The sequence below is a fragment of the Carassius carassius genome, chromosome 25, assembly GCF_963082965.1.
Source record: "Carassius carassius chromosome 25, fCarCar2.1, whole genome shotgun sequence".
Taxonomy (NCBI): Eukaryota; Metazoa; Chordata; class Actinopteri; order Cypriniformes; family Cyprinidae; genus Carassius; species Carassius carassius.
The window spans coordinates 22,570,798-22,586,868 of NC_081779.1; the positions used below are offsets into that span (position 1 = coordinate 22,570,798).

The following is a 16,071-nucleotide window of genomic DNA, read 5'->3' on the forward strand; positions in this document are numbered from 1 at the left end:
AAATTGATAACATTGAAACGTAGGCCATGAAATTTAATTGGGGGTAAAATTACAGAATTCAGTTGCAGCTTTTAGGATGATGAAGAGGAATAAATTTAAGTATTAATGGGAAATCTTATCAAAACTTCCAGTTCACATTTGCCACTATTTGTAAAGGATAAATGAATACAAATGATATCTAATAGAATTATGAATAAAAATTATATACTTATATTTAAATAAAATAAATAATGCTTATTTTTAGGGACCATTTATACATTATTTTCATGACGATTTCTGTGTCCACAACAAATTTTCATTAAAATGAATGGAATATATAATAGAAATTAAGGCTAATGAGGTATTTTCTTTGCAATATGGTAATAAGAAAAATACGAAAATGCACTTAATTATCAAAATAATGTTAATAATGTCACACGTTTTAATGTAATTTATTAAATTTGATGTTTGCAGGATAAAACTACTTTTAAACGTGAAATACTTGATGGGTTTCTCAGATTCACATATTTTACCTAAACTTACGTTGTTTTAGCTAGTATAGTGATAAGACACCACTGTTATGAAATAATAAAAAAATATATCAGGATTTTTTCTTTCCTGAGTTACTTATAGCCTACTGTTTGAAGATCCCACATTAATTTAGATTATATTATGATTATATGGTTTTACAGTAACAATAACTGGAGTAACGTAACTAAGAGGGAACTTTGGGTTAAGTGGAAAATCTTTGTAACGATCATCCTAGACCAAAATAAAAAGACAGCTAGAGAGAAGAAATAGCGAGGTTAAGAAATCACGGAAACTATTAAGAGTGTCAGTCTACTAAATTATCGCTGTGTTTGTGAGCCCTGAGCAGTGCGGTCTGGAGACTGTAGAGGCTGTGATTTCTGCAGTTAGCAGCGAAGCTAACGGTTCAGCTCGGGTCATTCCGCGCCGTCAGCTCCTCTGCGTGACGCTTCCGCTGCAAACAACACGCCTGCGCCGTTAAATGACTCTCCTTCACCGATTATGTAGCACTTTACCAGCAAAGTCTCGGGTAGATATATATTTATAGGCATGGCAAACATATAAGCACTTATACTTTCTGATTTCTAAGAACAAAACGGGTCATTCTCAAGGCCACGGATGGAACCGGGTCGTCAACGTGAGAACCCCCCCGGGTCCGGGGAGCCTGAGTCCGGGCAGTGGAGAGAGCAGAGCGCCGCGGTGGACACCGGGGAGAGGGACGACACCCTAAAAAACAGAAGCGGGGATGGAGGAAACGAGGAAATCACGAGCAAAACCGAGAGCACTGTGGTGGAAGGGAAAGATAAGGCGGAGTTTTATGAAGATAAGGAGGAATATGAGGAAGAGCTGGACCCCAGGATTCAGGTATTAGGATTTGGACCCAAAATAAACCTGATACTGTGACTATGACTCTGAACTCCGTGAACTATGACATATATTATTCACAGTTTGCTTCTATTCATAGAATGTAATAGCAAAATGTTAGAATAAGATTTGCTGGTCTGTGATTTTACCGGTTTAATATAAATTCATATGCCTCTGTCTGTTATTTAATACTTCTATTAATAGTAAATGAATGTCAACTATCTTGTCAGGAGGAGCTGGAGCACTTGAATCAGGCCAGTGATGAGATCAACAGACTGGAACTACAGCTGGATGTGAGTAATGTGTATGACACTAGGGACGTGTCTCAAAATCTAATGAGTTGCCTACTTAGACATAGACGGTGTCTTTAGATGTTATGGGTAGACATCCTGATTCGAAATGCACACGTGATGAGACACAGCCTAAGAGTTTTGAATGATATAATGTCTTGCCATTACATTCGGCAACAGTAGTTAATAATAGCACTCACTTCACACCTGTTCTATTGTCTCACCGTTTTTTTGTGAAGCCAGAATTAGCTCCAATCTTTTTCAGTGGGTGAATGACCATAAATATAATTATTTTTAATGATCAGTGGCTATACTACGTCTGGTGAGAAGAGCTGAGATAGTGATCATTTATATTCAACATAATGCAATAAAGCAATTTAACAACTGCTAATGAGATGTGCACAAAAATTGCTGAAGTGCCATGATGCAGTGTTTATAATATATGCTACTGTTCAAAACTTTGGGATCTGTAAGACATTTTTAAAAGAAATGTATTGTTCAATAAGGATGCATAAAATTGTTTAAGAGTAACAGTAAAGATGTTATCATTTTAAAAACTATTATGGCTTAAGCAGCACAATTGTTTTCAAAATTAATAATAATAATAATAATAAATGTTTATGGAGAAGCAAATCAGCATATCAGAATGATTTCTGAAGGATTGTGTATCACCTTAAGGCTGGAGTGATGGCTCCTGAAAATTAAGCTTTGCATCACAGAAATAAATTACATTTAAAAAAAATATATCCAGATTGAAAATAATAGTTTTTATTTATAATAATATTTCACAATACTGCTGTTTTGCTCTGCATTCTTGGTGAGCTTAAGGGACTTCTTTCAAAAATATTGAAAAATCATACCAACCCCAAACTTTTGAATGGTAGTGTGTATGACACAATGTTTTACACAATATTGTCTCAAAATTTATTTAAAAAAGAGAGGGAGAGAGATAAATCAAACTGGCCATGTGGGTTAGTTTGAGTTCAAGCCCTGTTTTTTTTTTTGCACTTTATTTTCTTTCTATATTGTTTAATCCGCTACTGTCTTTGTGAACCAAGTTTAAGTTGTGAGTGCTGATCAGTTGATAACCAATACATTTGAGTATTAATATATGTAATGTTTATGTGTTTTACGCAACATAAACATCTTTATCTCTGTCTAACACTCGTTTAGGAAGCGAGATCCAGCTACAGGAGGATCCTCACAGACTCAGCACGCAAACTCAACGCTCAGGGCTCTCAGCTGGGAGCCTGCATCGAGAAAGCCAGACCTTACTACGAAGCCCGTAGACTCGCTAAAGAGGTGTGTGTGTGTTTGAGAGCAAGAGAACATAATATTGCATTTTTGTGTGCTTCATATCTACTCAGATGAGTTCAAGATGTTTTTGTAGTTTGTTGATTCATTTCCAGTCTCATTATTGTGAAAAATCCTTCCGCTGAACCACTAAAAACTGTTCTCAGTGCAGTGATCATTATGGTGAAAGAGCGAGTGTGTTAATGTGATCAACCCTGATAGCACGAGATGTGATTTGCACATCACTTTTCATTAACACTTTGCAGCCAATTTCGAATATGTAAGTGAACTGATGAAAATCATTTAGCCGAGGCTATAGAGAGTGATTGAAAACACCGAATGTAAACTTTGACTTGGTCGTCGTCAGTCCTTCTCATGAGAAATTGTAAATAAGAACGAGCAGACAAGCTCAATAAATGTAGTCGTTTTCCATATTGATTAAGTTTTACAATTAGAAATAGCTGTATTTTAAAACATAATTTATTTCTGTGATGCAAAGCTAAATTTTTTTGTAACTGTCCTTAAATTATTTATTTGATGAATAACGGTAAATTTCTGCAAATCTGTGGCAGTTGCGGAGGGATTTGGGCAAGTGATAAAACTGTGGGGCCTGCGCTTTATTGCTATGAATCGTCATTATTGTTCCACATCCTCGTAGGTTTGTGGGGCTGTGGGTTATTTCATGTGCAAGAAAAGCAGCCCGTGAAATGCTTGCCAAAGCAGAAAAATGTGCTGTTGCTTCCTGATCTCGAATACTGAAAACCACATCGTATTTGATGCTTAACTCCATTAGATCAAATGGGAAAAAACATTTGATCATAAACAAATATATGTATATTTTCATCTTTTTTCTAGCAAAGCAAATTTTGAAAGTGCACTGAAAACATATTTTCATTCATTTTGGCATAGACAAACTATGTTGAAGGGACATGTTATTTGGCAACATGCTTGAGCAAAGTATTCATAGTGACTTTTTTTTTTATTGGTTTTTGCCAAATATACACTTATTGACTATTCCAGGCAACAGCCCTACTTTTAAATCAACACCTGCCATGGAGTTTCTTATTTGTGGTTTCTGATAAATTGATAAATTAGATCGCATGGGCATTTAAAGAAGTCACTGTTCACCAGCTCTGGTATATATATATGAGTGTATGTATGTGTATTAGACAGCTTGCATACTAAAACACCCTCGAAAAAGTTGCTTCTTTAAATTGATCCCCTTTAGAGCAGCGCTACTTAAGCAATACACATTCAGACAGATAGCTTTGGAATGGCAACCCACAGTCTGGTAAATTCTGAAAATATGTTTTTTGCACATACACAAATTTAAAGCAAGATCCAGTGCCTCTAATAATTTTGAATTCAGTTCCTGTATTTACGTCTTGCACCTTCTGATAGGGTTTCCTGAGAAAAATGGCATAGTTTTCTGAAAATGATGTGTGTCTGCTTTTAATAATGACCTTATGCTTTCGCAAACCCTTTTATAGGCATATTTTCTCCTCCCTAGTGATTTGAATAAATCTTTATTGGTGAATATTGTGCAAAATAATATTATATTCACAAACTTTTCAGTTATAAACAAGAGCGCCATCCTCATTTTATATTCAGACTTATCTGCCAAGATTTTCAGGTCTCAAACTGAATTTCGAGAGTGAGTTCAATTAAAATGTGCCGTACGAACTGCAATGAATCTTTTCTGCATGAATGTGTTGTTTTCTCAATTCTACTCTGTTTATTAAGCTTTGACTTGAAGAATGTAGTTCCAGTTCTGATGAGACTTTCTGGAGTTACACATGTCATCATCTTAGATATTAACTTTTGTTCCTGTCATTATGTTTAAAGGTGATATTCATGGCTATCGCAGCAATAAAAAGGGTCTTGGCTTCAGATATTCATTTATGCAGACATCATTTGTTCCCCTCCTGTAAACTGAACATTTGTAGAGGCAGCTAGCAAATGCAATTGTCGATATGAATGTAGCCAAAGTCAGATATCATCCTTGGCGAGGATGCCATATTTCCAGCAAGTTATCCCAATGAAATCTGGCCTGCCATTCCCGGTTCCTGACTTTTATTGATTGGTTTGGGTGTTCGGATTTGTGCACAGCAATTTTCACTGACAGCAAGCCAGGCTTTTTGAGCTAAACGGTTTTCAAATCCAGCCTTGTTTGTGGTATGATTGGATTGATGTCAGCTTTACAGTCCTCAACTCCTATTGGCCATTTCATCCTCATTATATAAAGTGGATGGTTATGGCTTTGTGGTTTGAGAAGTACTATACAGAGTACTTCTCTCTTATATTTTCTTTTTTATTACATAAGTAATATTGCTGTTAAATTGTTATATTCTTCCATACTGATCCCACATCCCATAGCTAGTGTTTTATTACATACATATAACCTGATATAAAGTTTGGAAGGACTTGCAGTGCCTATTCACTTTATGTCTCTCTGTAAGGTCAGCATCGCTTCTTCTGATTGGCTGCATGTTTACAGAGCTGACTGATTGATTGCTATATATGAAATATGACGGATGACCTTACCCACAGGCTCAACAGGAGACCCAGAAGGCTGCGCTGAGGTACGAGAGGGCTGTCTCCATGCACACGGCTGCCAGAGAGATGGTTTATGTGGCTGAGCAAGGTTTATTGGCTGACAGGAACACATTGGACCCTACCTGGCAAGAGATGCTAAACCACGCCACAGCCAAGGTACAACACAGTGACTCAGCATTGCTTTTTTATAATTACGGTAACAGTAAAATGCTCTTAGGTTTACAACAGGTCTTAATTGCTCAAATCAGTCCCTCATTGTTACAATTGTAGGTTTTGTTGTTAAATCTTAATGTGTCTTCTTTAAATGTGCACAGCTGGTTAGTGTGAATTTGATTGTGACAGTGGGAGCAATCAATAATGCTGATGAATACACACCTACACTTAAAGATCAAGGTTACATTTCTTCATTTATATTTTATTCAAGCCCTGCCAGTAAAATGAAGCAGCACTTTTCAGATGTGAAATTAATTATTTATAGTAATTACTTACACGCTATTAAACGGACTTCTTTATTATAATCATTGCCTTAATTCAATTAATCATTCAAGTGAACAGTCAGTAATAAATTAAAGAACAAATTACATGCAAAATAACAAAATATTACGATGGAACCAAGTTAATTTAAGTAAACACTGATTCAGATTGATAAATTAATCATTCAAAGTGAGCAGTCAGTAATAAAGTACAGAAAAATAACACGGAATAGAACAAAAATACAAATGACAGTGTTTGAAGTTTTTTAATTGATCGTTCAAGTTATTAGTCGTAATAAAAAAATAACGAAATAATGTATAATGTAATAATGTAAATAATGTAAAATAATGTAATAAAAAAATAACGAAGTAACAAAAGAATAGCAACAATAGAACAAAGCTACAAATGAGTAAACAATGCTTCAATTTTTTTTAATTAATCATTTAACTAACAATCAGTAATAAAAAAAAATCAAAGAAACTAATTACAGCAGAACATTTTATTACTGACGAAACGGTAATAAAAAATATCAAAGAAACAAATTACAACAGAATAATAACATTGGATGTGCCTCGTCTTACTGTAGATGATTTATTTGTGCACATTATTCCAAAGAATAAAATTGTCTTTGTTATCTTTAATCAAGATTTAATAACTTTCTCTGCAGTGACCTTTCTCCTGATGTCACTTAGGCTGTATGGTTTTCTGGATCGCCAAAAGGTTATTTTAACGAACTCGCATTCAGGCTGGCTCCATTCTCTTTTGTAATGCCCACTTTTAACAATTCCCAGATTGCTTTTTTTTTCTCATTCAGTATCATGTCTTACTGAAATGCATCACATTACATAAATAAACTGGGTTATTCAGGCAATTTATGCTAACTTAAAGCAAATTCTATAATTTTAGTAAACAGTAATAAAATATAGAGAAAGAAACAAATTACCAGTAATAGAACAACTTAAACAATAGAACCAAGTAAACTTTATACTGAAGTACTGTACCTTTAACATTCCTGAATGTTATCGTCCTAAGTTTCTATAAACTCTTAAGAATACTCTGTTATTGAGAAGTTGATGCGATATTGATATTATAATATATCGATTTTATGCGATAGTGTTCCTGTAGCTCAACTGGTAGAGCATTGACTTAGCAAGCGCAAGGTTGGGGGTTCAAATCCCAGGGAACACATTATAATAGAAATTGTTAGCCTGAACGCAGTGTAAGTCGCTTTGGATAAAAGCGTCTGCTAAATGCATAAATCTAAATATTGACTTGTCAAGTCTTTGTATGAATGATACAGAAAGATATGAGAATAAACAGAACAGGATATCACATTTGACATGTTGCTGTTTTCAGGTTAACGAGGCAGAAGAGGAGCGTTTGAGGAGCGAGAGGGAGCACCAGCGTGTCACTCAGCTCTGTCAGGAAGCAGAAGCGCGTGTGCAGACTTTGCAGAAGGCTCTTAAGAGGGTCATTATCAAGTCCAAGCCTTATTTTGAGCTCAAGGCTCAGTTCAACCACATCTTAGAGGTATGCATCAGAGAATGGCCTCTGCTGTAATGGTATTGAAGGTATGCTAGCCGTATCGAATTAAGTAACAAAATGAAATCCTCTATGAAATGGATTTGATTCTATGAATTTTTTGCTTGTTTGTTTTAGTCTTTTACATTTTGTAGTATAAAAAAGTAGTATGCATTTTTATAACGTCAGCCAGTTATTGGTTATTGACCATAACATGAAAATAATTGGGTTGAATATCAGTATTTGTAGTACATGCCTAATTATTCTAAAATATTTTTTTCTGATTGGATGATCCTCTGTTCATGTGATTGCTATAATGTCATTTAGATATTTCTTGCATGAATGTGACAAATTATCTTTTTATCCATTGTTTTATGATTATCATCGCTCATTTACAGGAGCACAAGTCCAAAGTCGTCCACCTGGAGGAACGGGTGGCAAAGGTGAAGACTCGATATTCTGTTGCCCTCCGCAACCTTGAGCAAATCAGCGAGCAGATACATGCGCAAAGGGGTCGCATTCGTGCTACCAGAGAGCGCAACAGAGCCTTTGGGGGGCGGAGCTCTCCGGTGGGGGCAGAGTCTGAGGGTGTAATCAAGGCAGGGGCGTATGCAGGGGTGGTGGCCAATCCTTTAATGGATAATGACTGGGCTGATCAGGAGAAAACCAGGCAGTGGGTGGAGAAACACAGGGAGGCAGGTTGGGGCCAAAGAGAGAGGGTGGAAAAGGCGGAGTCAGACTCCATGTCAATCATCAGCCTGCAAACCATCGCCTCTGACCTAGAGAAGTTTGATTCTGTGGAGCACTTGGGCGACCTTAGTGACGTCGGGAGTATAATAGGTGAGGAGAAAGAGGTGGAGAGTGAGAGAGGATTTAGGGTCAACGATAGAATAGTAGAGAGAAAGGTGGCGAACCTCTCGAGACAGGATGAAGAGAAAGGTGCCTCAGGGACGGACAGACAGCAGAGAGATAGAGAGCGTGAGAGCTTTGTGAAGCAGCACCACAGAAGTATTAGTTTGTGAGGAAACAGGAAATTAGAGTTGCCTGTTAATCCACCCCAATCTTGGAGGGCTAAAGCTTGCCTGCAGGCTTCCAGACGAGCGTCTCAACTGACTACAAATGAATCAGACTGAAAACACTCTGCATTTGCAGCGCCCCTTGTGGTCGACTAATGGGATTGCAAAACATACAGGTTTCCTGAAACACTTTCTGGTTGGTTACATAATAGAGCATCACAGTCCCGCCCACAGCCGGTGCCATAAGTAAGAATTCAATACAATTTCTGCATTCACAACTGGGGTATAAGCCATAAAAACGTAACCATACACGGTAGACTTAAAACCAGCTACGGCTGTGCTAAGCGATAGTATATGCTCATATAAACGCCAAAAGTTCATGGGGCACTAACCTTTAGCTAGGCTACTGTAGCCTTTATATGGTATGAGTCATATCAAGCATTTTATGATGGCACTGTCAAAACAATATTTAGCCTAGGCATACCTTTTTGTGCATTTACTTAAACATTTGTGTTATAATTCATGGCAACGACAAAGCACTGCACCATGTTGCTGACGTTATTGTTAACCGCTTTCACACACGCACACAATATAAAATACACGATAAAATACACAATGATAAATATGAAATTCAATACAATACCTATATAAAACACTATTTATTTACACGATTAATACTGAAAGAACTGCTATTAACTGCACATTCACTATATAAAATAAAATTCACTGGAGGAAAAAGTTTGTGCGGCTGTCGTCAGATTTGAAATATCGCGGTTGTGGCCTCAGTCGACTTCAGTGAGGCGCGGTGGTTTATGGGATTGAGTAGTTCCTTCACTCGAAATGAAAATATGTACACAGTCTTGTACCTTTGACTTTTTTTGGGATTTTCTCTTCGTTTTTTCACTCGAAAATATATGTTGTATGCTTATGAGTTCAGCCGTAGCTGGTTATCCTCACACATGCTCTAAAACTCTTTAGATACGGATTTTTCCAAAAGTCAATGGGAGAAATGAATGGGAAATTTACTTCCGGCACCTAATCTCTCTCGGGCTGTGGGCGGGACTGTGATGCTCTATTGGTTACATAAACATACAATCCCACCCCCAAACTTATGCCATTGGTTGAGCCAGTTTTGCTGTGTCGGGCTGGTCGGGACGATCAAACTAAAAAATAGAACTTTTCGGGGAAAACAACATTCTAATGGAAACATTATTGCTGCACATTAAATTTGGAGAATTGTTACAAAAATTACACACTTCATCTACTACTAACTATGGAAGCCTGTTTCCACCACAGAGTGAACATTTTTTTATAAAACGGTAATTGCAGTTCAAAATATATTGTCACAGTTAAGAGCAATAAAGTCTCGATGGGCCTCATTCATTAATCTTTCGTAAATATATGAGTGAATTTGGAGTAATTTGCACATAAAATGGACCTTCCAGAAAACTCTCATTCAGATCACAAATGTTTCAAACCTCATATTTGATAAACAAGTATTAAATGAATTTTAGAATCCACAGTTAGCATAGTTGAATTATGACATCATATTTGTTTAGATTCATGATTTGTTTTCATCTTTAATGAATAAATTTTTTATATGAAATTCCTAAACACAATTTGTGTTTATTCATGACTCTGAAAAATTACTTGAGAATGGCTTTACAAACAATTTGACACAAAATTCCTGTTCATGTTTCATGAATGAGGCCCATTGTTACATTGCAAGACCTTAGGTTGCAATTATGAGTCACATTTGCAAGTTTTGCTATTTTATGTTATATAAATTGCATGAAATAAACCTACAATAGTCTTGTTAATTTTATTATAAATATTTGTGTGTGTGTGTATATATATATATATATTTTTTTTTTTTTTTTGTGATAGTGGAAACTGGCTTCCATAACTTACAGTGCTAGACGGTTCAGATGAGCGGAGAGCTCCTCCAGGGGTGATGACTAAGATTCAGACATTATAATGCATCCATTTTTGGACATAAGAAATAGAGTAATTGAGAGGAAGTAGGATATTAACACACCTACACTGACTGACGTGGCATTATTGTAAAACTGCACTGTAGCAAAGGGGGGTTCAGATGTTCTCGGCAAATTAATGAATAACAATAAGGATGGGGGGATGGGGCCGAGGTGATCTTTTATTCAGTCCGCAGAGATTTGTAGTTCTTACGCTCTGATCCTGTCTACTTGGTTACTGTTTCACAATCGGTCAGGGATCGGGTGAAAAAAGACAGAAAAGACTTCACACAATGCGAAAGAGAGGGAAAACAAAAGAGAAATGGATTGAACACTGAAGATCAAACTCACTTGTCTTTCTGTTATCTCTTACTATACATTGCCGGTCTATGGGTACAGTTGTACACTTCCCTGATAGGCTTTCATTGTTAGTTTAACACTTTTTTTGGTTTGTTTAGGAGAATGAAATTCAACCTGACTCGAAGTCTTTTTTGTGATGATGGATAGTATGACGCTGTTGATCGAACTTAACTTGTATGTAACCTGGAATCTTTTTTTTGTAATATTGCTGTATTTGGTTCCCATCTCCAGATCTCTCTCAGTAAGTTTATATCTGGAATAAATTATTATTATTATAAATTTTTTTGACTGTCAGTTGGTATTATTTTGTGTAACATTAAGTTCTAGGTCATCAATTTGTGGCATTATGATATATTTTAGATCTAGGGTACTGTTTTGTATTGATTTTGATCTGTTTGAGAGATTTTAGGTCAGTCCAGGAATGTAAGAGGGTTTTGTCTTGACAGAAAGACAAGAAACGGTACATGTTTACAAGTGTGGCAGTTCTTCTGGATTTTTACAAGGAAAGTTGAGTAAATAATACAACAGTCGAGCGACTGAATGATGTGAACTTGAAATTGAAATCATGTAATATGCTAGCTGTTTGAACAAACAGTGCAGTATTGTTTGCAAGTTTACATCCTACTCCCTTCTCCCGAGTTTTTTGTTATTTTTAGATTTTTTTAAATGTAGTTATTGTAGTTTTTGTCCACAAATCCGGTAAATCCACCCCCCCCCCCATCATAACCTGCTGTGTACAGATTCCTCACCTCTCCTCATAGTAAATTGATGATGATCTGTAGAATTAATCCAGTATGCTGCTGTCTTATGAACTTTATGTATATACAAGCTGATTTATGAGGAATACAAATAATCCTTACGTGACTGACACTGTAACTTATTCTGTAAATGTTAATTTATTGCACACTTAGATATATTAAAACTTGAATTGAACAAATGTGCTCTTTTGTTTCTTATTTAATCTCACTTGACACAATTATAGACAGTGGCTTTATATCACGATATGACTTTATATCTCACAATGTAACTATATCTCAAAATGTTGACATTGTTTCTTGTAATGCTAGACTGTAACTCACATTGTGACTCTCTCAAAACTTTTACTTTGTCTCAACTGTAAGGATTTAGTGCTATTTTGACATTTTAATGTCATTTTAGTGCTTTTGATTTTAAATGTCACAATGTGACTGTCTCACAGCTGCAACGTTATAATTGTGACTTAGATGTAACTGTATCTCTCAATTCCAAATGTATTTCTTCTAATTATGTCTTTTTTCTTGTCATTGTAACTATGTCTTCCTGATGTGACTTTATATTTCGGAATTGCTGCTTTGCTTGTAGTAATGCAACACTATAACTCACACTGCAAGTACAAATTTATATCTCACAATTGCAAATATTTTTTTTTTTAGACAGTGTATCTAACTATTTCTGTCTGAGATTAGATCAAGAGATCGAGTCGAAACCAAGAAATATAAAGTGACTTGATTACGACTTATTTCTTCTAATTGTGGCTATTTTTACAACTTAAAATGTAACTGCATGGCTCTTTTTTTTTTCTTCTTAATTTGCAACTTTATTACTTGTAATTATGGCTTTATTTCTCATAATTGTGTCTATTATGCATGCTGTTGTAAATGAGAAAAGCAAGAAGGACAAGGACGCTTGCTGGGGCTACGACATCATGTAGGCTTATTAGAATTACAAGCCTAACGAATGAGCTCCAGTTACGCTTGGCTCAACAAACACCACTAATTACCAGTTACACTGAACGTGTCTCAATAGCTTGGTAATTGTAATCAAGAAGAATGGCGAGTTCCCAGGTTTCTCAGGTATTTTAAGCTAAATGTTGAGCTGAGAGCAGTGGGGCACTCCAGCTACTTGAAATCAATCAGATGTGCTGGAGAACAGGACTTCCATAATGAAAAGAGAAAGAGAGGAGGAGATTATCCTCTGTCTTCAGTCTTTAATTATTCAACAATTATATAAATATCGAGCAGAGAACTAACAGAAACCGGCCGCTGGGGAGAGAAAGGTGTGTGTGAGGACTAGAGCAAAGGATGAATGTGATGTAAAATGTGATAACTGTCATGTTGAAAGGGCAGTAAAAGGGAGGATGAGGGCAGTTTAAGGTGAGAGACTAATTTCTCTGTGACTGCAGAGAGTAAAGTTGGCAATAGATGTGGGAGTTTATGATAGAGACAGGCAGCCAAGATGATGACAGCTGGGTTTGAACTCAGAGATGAGGTGTCACCTACAGCAATTGTATCCAGAGCTACTCCTGCACATTTCTCTCTCTCTTTCTGGTTTTCATTATGTCAAAATTTCTCACTCGGGACTTTGTGACTCACTGATTCCACTGCTGGGATACCTGAGGGGAAACGCATCAGAAGATGCATTATTTTGATTGTCAATTTGGAGGGGTACATTTCAGACTGGAATAAGCCTTGTTCCTTCACAAAGTTCATACATCATAACTTATTCAAAGATGTAGATAAAAAATTAGTTTGAGTTGCAGCATTTATTTGTGTTAAAAGTGCCATAGAATGCATTGATACAATATTTTAAATTGATCTCTGATGTTCCCAGAGCGCGTATGCAAATTTTTGTCTCAAAACACCCCAAAGATCATTTTTTTATAGCTTGTTAATATTGCCACTTTTAGGGTAAGTAAAACGCTCTGTTAAAGTGTATGACCCTTTAAAGTATGGAAGCAGATTAATCTCAAATATAATTCACGCAAAAAACATGATTCACACATGCGTAGACAATTTTACATGCATGAAACCTAATTCACGTACACACAAAAAAATATCCACGTGCGTGAAAAAAAATATATTCACAAAAAGCAATTCACATGCGCAAAATAAAATTATATACTCATAAAATACATTTCACAAATGCAAAACACAATTCATAGATATACAACTGTGCACAAAAACCTTTGAATGTTTAAAATGTATGAGTGTATCCTTGCATTTGAATGTGCAAATCGTCATTCACGCACGAATCGCCTTAGATATGTGTGTGTGTGTGTGTGTGTGTGTGTGTGTGTTTGAGACTTTCCTGGCAGCATAACACTCGTAACACAGAGCAGTCGTACTCTTTAGCCAATCAGATTTAAGCTTATCAATCGACCAATCAGTATCACGTGAGGGCGGGCCTACCTGCGTGTTACGTCATCAGCTTTCGACCAGTTCATGGCTGAGCAGAGGTAAGTGCAGTTAATCGTTCATTTCTGTTTAGAACATCTCGGTTACGTATGTAACCTTGGTTCCCTGAATAGGGAACGAGATGCTGCGGTGACGTCACCACGTATGGGAACACCTTCGGTGTGACGAATGTCTGAAGCCCTATACCATCCCGCCAATCTTATTGGCCAAATAGCGCGTGGCACCGCCCAGCATGCGTAAGCATATATATACCTGGTGCCGCGCGCCATTTACCTCAGATTTCATGACGAAGAAGAAAGCTATCAAGGTACGGCACGGCCAGAACCGCAGCATCTCGTTCCCTATTCAGGGAACCAAGGTTACATACGTAACCGAGATGTTCCCTTTCATAGGTCACTTCGATGCTGCGGTGACGTCACCACGTATGGGAACGCTATACCATCACGCCTGACGTACCTGATAGCTTGGATCCAAGGAAGCATCTGGTCAAGCGGAGAGAACCCGGGAGCCAGAAGCCATCCTCACATCCAGACTGTAAGACCTGATAAAAGTGCTCGGTGAGGACCAGCCTGCCGCAGCACAGATATCATCCATAGAAGATCCACTGAGAAAGGCTTGAGAAGAAGCCACTGCTCTCGTGGAATGACCTTTTACTCCTAAGGGCGAAGCGAGCCCGCGCGCCTCATAGGCCAAGGAAATAGCCTGCACCAGCCAATGGGACATGCACTGTTTCGTAACTGCATGGCCTTATTCTTATGTCCAAAACAGACAAACAGCTGGTCAGACTCACGCCATGGGGCAGTACGATCCACATAAGTCTTTAACGCTCTACAGGGCAAAGACTTAGATCCCCAGACTCCGCCGCAGCAGGAGAAAAAGCCTCCAGGACCACCTGCTGAAAGCGAAAGGGATAGATGCGACCTAGGGACATAATTAGGCCTTGGTCGCAACAACACTTCCACAGAGTCTGTGCTGTAAAAGTCAGGATTTATCCGGAACAATTCCAAGGGCTCAAACAGATGCCCTGATAAACCATGCAACACAATGGAAAAACCCATGAAGCGACCCGCACGGGGCGGAAAGGCCTCAGCCGTCGCGCACCCTGTATGAAGGAGAAACAGTGGATGACGGCCCACTGAGGCACCATTTATATATTCGTGGTAAGCTGAATGGCTGCCACGTAAACCTTAGGGTAGCTGGTGTCACTCCATCCAAAAAACGTTCCTGAAGGAACTCCAGTACTGACGCCACTGGGCAGTAAACTGGATCCATATTATGAGTTTCACACCAGGCCGTAAACAGTCTCCACTTGAAAGCATATAAGCGTCTCGTAGAAGCTGCTCTAGAATTCAGTATAGTCTCTGTAGTTTCAGCAGAAAGACCGGGACATATGAACTCACTCTGCTCAGAGGCCACGCCCGCAGATTCCATAGATCTGGCCTCGGGTGCCAAATCAGTCCCTGTGCTTGTGATAATAAATCCTGTCTGAGGGGAATCTCCCATGGAGAGCCCGCTAACAGATTGATCAGATCCACAAACCACGGCTGTGTGTGTGCCACCGCGGAGCCACCAGCAGCAGCTGTTCCACCCTGTCCACCCTTATTCTGCGTAATATCGCCGAAATCAGACAGATTGGGGGAAAACGCATACAAACTGGTCCTGGGCCAGTTGTGGGCTAATGCATCTAAGCCCAGGGGTGCTGGAGGGCATAGGGAGAACCAAAGCGGGTAATGCGCAGTCGTGTTTGACGCAAACAATTCCACTTCGCTTCCCCGAAAATCTGCCATAGGAGACTCACCGATTGGGGGTGCAATCCCCACTCCGCTTGCTCCAGAGTCTGCCTGGATAGCAAATTCGCTCCAAAGTCCAACGTCCGGGGACATGAACAGCTCGGATCGATAGAATTTAGTTCTGAAAACAAAGAACATGTTTCGCCAGCCTGCACAGGGGGCGAGAGAATAATCCTCTCTGATGATTCAGGTATGACACAACCGCTGTGTTGTCTGATCTGAGCAGCACATGACGGCCGATCAGCAGATTCGAG

The 16,071-nt window shown here is 38.1% G+C and overlaps 1 protein-coding gene across 2 annotated transcripts; it reads left to right on the forward strand.

Annotated features, from left to right (window-relative positions):
• Positions 1-790: 790 nt before the first annotated feature.
• On the forward strand, positions 791-8,649 carry LOC132104425 (SH3 domain-binding protein 5-like). Of its 2 annotated transcripts, XM_059509891.1 has the most exons (7): positions 791-1,036; positions 1,119-1,371; positions 1,602-1,664; positions 2,835-2,963; positions 5,505-5,666; positions 7,341-7,514; positions 7,904-8,649. In XM_059509891.1, exons 2-7 carry the CDS (start codon positions 1,126-1,128, stop codon positions 8,525-8,527), a joined length of 1,398 nt encoding a protein of 465 aa, XP_059365874.1. In that variant the 5' UTR covers positions 791-1,036; positions 1,119-1,125; the 3' UTR covers positions 8,528-8,649. The 2 variants fall into 2 exon arrangements, with proteins under 2 accessions (XP_059365874.1, XP_059365873.1); XM_059509890.1 differs by having other exon boundaries at positions 792-1,371.
• The last annotated feature ends 7,422 nt before the right edge of the window (positions 8,650-16,071 follow it).